The sequence below is a fragment of the Coregonus lavaretus genome (assembly GCF_964263955.1).
Source record: "Coregonus lavaretus genome assembly, chromosome: 13".
In the NCBI taxonomy this organism is placed as follows: Eukaryota; Metazoa; Chordata; class Actinopteri; order Salmoniformes; family Salmonidae; genus Coregonus; species Coregonus lavaretus.
In genome coordinates, this window is record NC_140000.1 from 19,409,073 (window position 1) to 19,412,086 (window position 3,014).

Genomic DNA, 3,014 nt, shown 5'->3' on the forward strand with positions numbered 1-3,014 from the left:
ATCATAGACTGATCATTTCTTTGTCAGTGGGCAAACATACAAAATCAGCAGGGGATCAAATACTTTTTTCCACTCACTGCATCTACCTCTATCGATCCAGTATCCCTGCACATTGTAAATATGGTACTGGAACTGTCCCTGTATATAGTATGTTTACTTTATCATGTTCTTTATTTCTTATTATATATGGTGTGTTGTTGTTCTACATTTTTATTGATTACTGCATTGTTGGGGTTAGAGCTTGCAAGAAAGGCATTTCACCCTGCATGTGACATTAAAACTTAACTTCATCCATCTCCTCTCATGCAAATTATGAGCAGTCAGCAGTTCACACACCAAGTAGGCCACTGGGAAGACAGGCAGCACTTAAAGTAACGGCCCTTGCTAGTAAAAAGACAGTACTAGACCACAACAGATAAAGACAAAACAATTATATTTATAGTTAGTGACCATGCCTGTGTGTCTACGACACTCTCCTCTCAACCTGCACTCTCCTCTCTCCCATCATCCATCACTCCTCTCCTCTCATCCATCTCTACCCCCTCTATCTCTCAATGCTCACTCCTCACATGAACTCTACAACACTACAGTATCTGTTCTGTATTAGTTCTTTATTTTAGCAGGTCACATTCAGATTGGAATCTCTTTCTAAAGTGAGCCTGGGTCATGAAGGGAAGCACACGTTCACCTCCTTATTACAACATGAATAAAAAAAATAAGCAGATTGAGAGAAAAATACAAAAAACAAACAGCATTCAAGTTGAGTTGAGTTTTTTTATCTGGTTCATTCCAGGACAATAGAAACAAAGCTTGAGTCGACATGTCAATCACTCCTTTCTAATACAGAAAACAATTCAGCACTAATATGAGAGAGAGGCCATATGATTCTGAGAAACTCAGGGTTGAACAGAAGGCACTTCTGAGAACACGATTCAGACAATATCTAGAGAGATTCAGAGAACTCAAGGGCCCATTCATCCTCTCTCAAGGGCCCATTGACTGACACACTCGCAACTATGCTGCTTTCCAACAAAGTGTTGCATCTGGTCTAGTTTGTGAGGTGTACAGAGATATGTAAGAGGTCTTTATAAACTCCATCTTTATAAACTTTATTTCATGTCCGAGTTAATAGTGCACTACAAAAGTAGAGAGGGGTATGCAGTCTAAACGCCGTTGACGCACCTTTTTTATTTACGCACCGATCGCAGAAGAATGCATTGGAAACATAGGGAGCGTTACTTTATTCACCGCAAACGTCTCTCAGCGTTTACCAACCTACTGTTTTACCACTAGATCACTGGTAGAGAGAGAGGGGTGTGGTCAATGTTCCATGGCGTCCTCTTCCTCATCGTCACTGTTGGGCTCAAAGTCTTCGTCCAGGGCAGGGTCTGTCTCCCCCTCCTCCGTCTCCGTCTCCCCCCCCAGTTCCCCCAGGAGCTGCTCCATGTGCTCCAGTATGGGGCCGTCGTCACAGCGCAACTTCACGTACAGCTGGAGAGAGAGACACACAGTTTGTTACATACATGCACGTTTCCACCAGGACTTAATGTGAAAACTGCTACCAAATGCCTCTTTCCTGATGTATTGGGCTCAGCTGAACAAGGATAGGATTTTTCTCTGCTCTCTCTCACATACACAGTATTGCTGTTGTTATCTCAGTGAAATGCGCTGTGAAGCGGGACCATTATAAAAGCCTATTGTAGAGGGGGCCAGTAGATTTCCCGCCGTATAATACTCTCTCTGCCTGAGTGGAAGCACTGGACTGATAACAGAACGGAACCCACTATCACACACACACTACAGCAATCACAACACACACAGATTCATTCCTTTTGCTCCAAACAACTTCTCCTCTAGTGAGGGAGATAAGCAGGTCTGGGAATCTGGGCTGAACTGCATTATTCTGTATCATCCATGCATGCGCGCGCGCACACACACACAAAGTACAAACAGCCTCAGAAACAGATCACCTTCACACTGACAGTGTAACCCGGCCAAAATAGTTTGTGTGTGTGCGTACGTGCACGCGTTGGTGTCGCCTCAGGAACAGTCACCAGGCAGTAGACCATGACTGAGGACGCTTGGCCCCCTAGGAGCTCATTTGGAGACAGTGGATGTTCTTCATTTTCAAGCTGATCACTTGAGTAGCATGATATGTCGATAAAATGTACTTATTCAACATAAGCTGTGATGTTTATGGAATGCTCATTTAGAAAAAGGAACGCATCTGCCAGGAGAGTATCATTTTTCATTGTGATAGCCGTTAGTTAAATAAACAGTGGTATACATTATAGAGAAGAGTGCTGAGCTCAGCAAAGCCACACAATCAATTAAACACATTTCTCATTTAGAGTGCTGCAAGTTTTCCTCCCTTCTTTCACAGGTTGGCTGCTCTGTGTGGTGTGTATGTGTGAGAGTGTGTTTGTGTCTTTCTCTTTCATAGGTTGGCTGGTCTGTGTGTGTGTGTGTGTGTATCACAGGTCAGCAGATTCTCTGGTCAAATCCAAGAAGCTTTCCCTCAAAGCCTGGAGTCTCTGAGGCACATCTGGCCACTGCCACACACACACACACACACACACACACAAATGGGCACACATACGTGTACACACACACATTCACTCCCAATGACGCGTCTTTCCTAAGCCATTGTGACAGGGGGTGAGGATTTTGACCTGTGAAGAGAGAGGAGGGAAATTATCCCTTAAATTCTCACCCTCTCTCCCCTCCTTCCTCTTTCTCTCCCCTCCCCTCACTATCCAGATCCCTACCTCTTTCCTTGAGGTTCAAGTTGACCAAGTGTATTTGTACATACAATAAATGGCACATATCTCATTAAAAAATCACAGCAGAAATTGTGAAAGCAAGAGTCGATGTGCCCTTGATGCAAAATGAATGATAGAAAGAAAGAGACAGACTTACTTTCTTTCCTTCTTTGGGTGAATCTAATAGAGATCAAGGACTTTCTCCTCACCTCCCTCTAAATCACAACCCCCCCTCTCAACCTCCAAGCCTCC

At 43.9% G+C, this 3,014-nt stretch overlaps 1 protein-coding gene across 1 annotated transcript in view; it reads right to left on the reverse strand.

The window, feature by feature from the left end:
* Window positions 1-760: 760 nt before the first annotated feature.
* Window positions 761-3,014, reverse strand: part of LOC311140644 (uncharacterized protein) — a 17,303-nt gene continuing 15,049 nt past the window's right edge. The window contains exon 11 of the mRNA XM_084175789.1: window positions 761-1,491. Within this exon, the coding sequence (XP_084031915.1) occupies window positions 1,321-1,491 (171 nt within the window). The 3' untranslated portion in view covers window positions 761-1,320. The remainder of the gene's footprint in view (window positions 1,492-3,014) is intronic.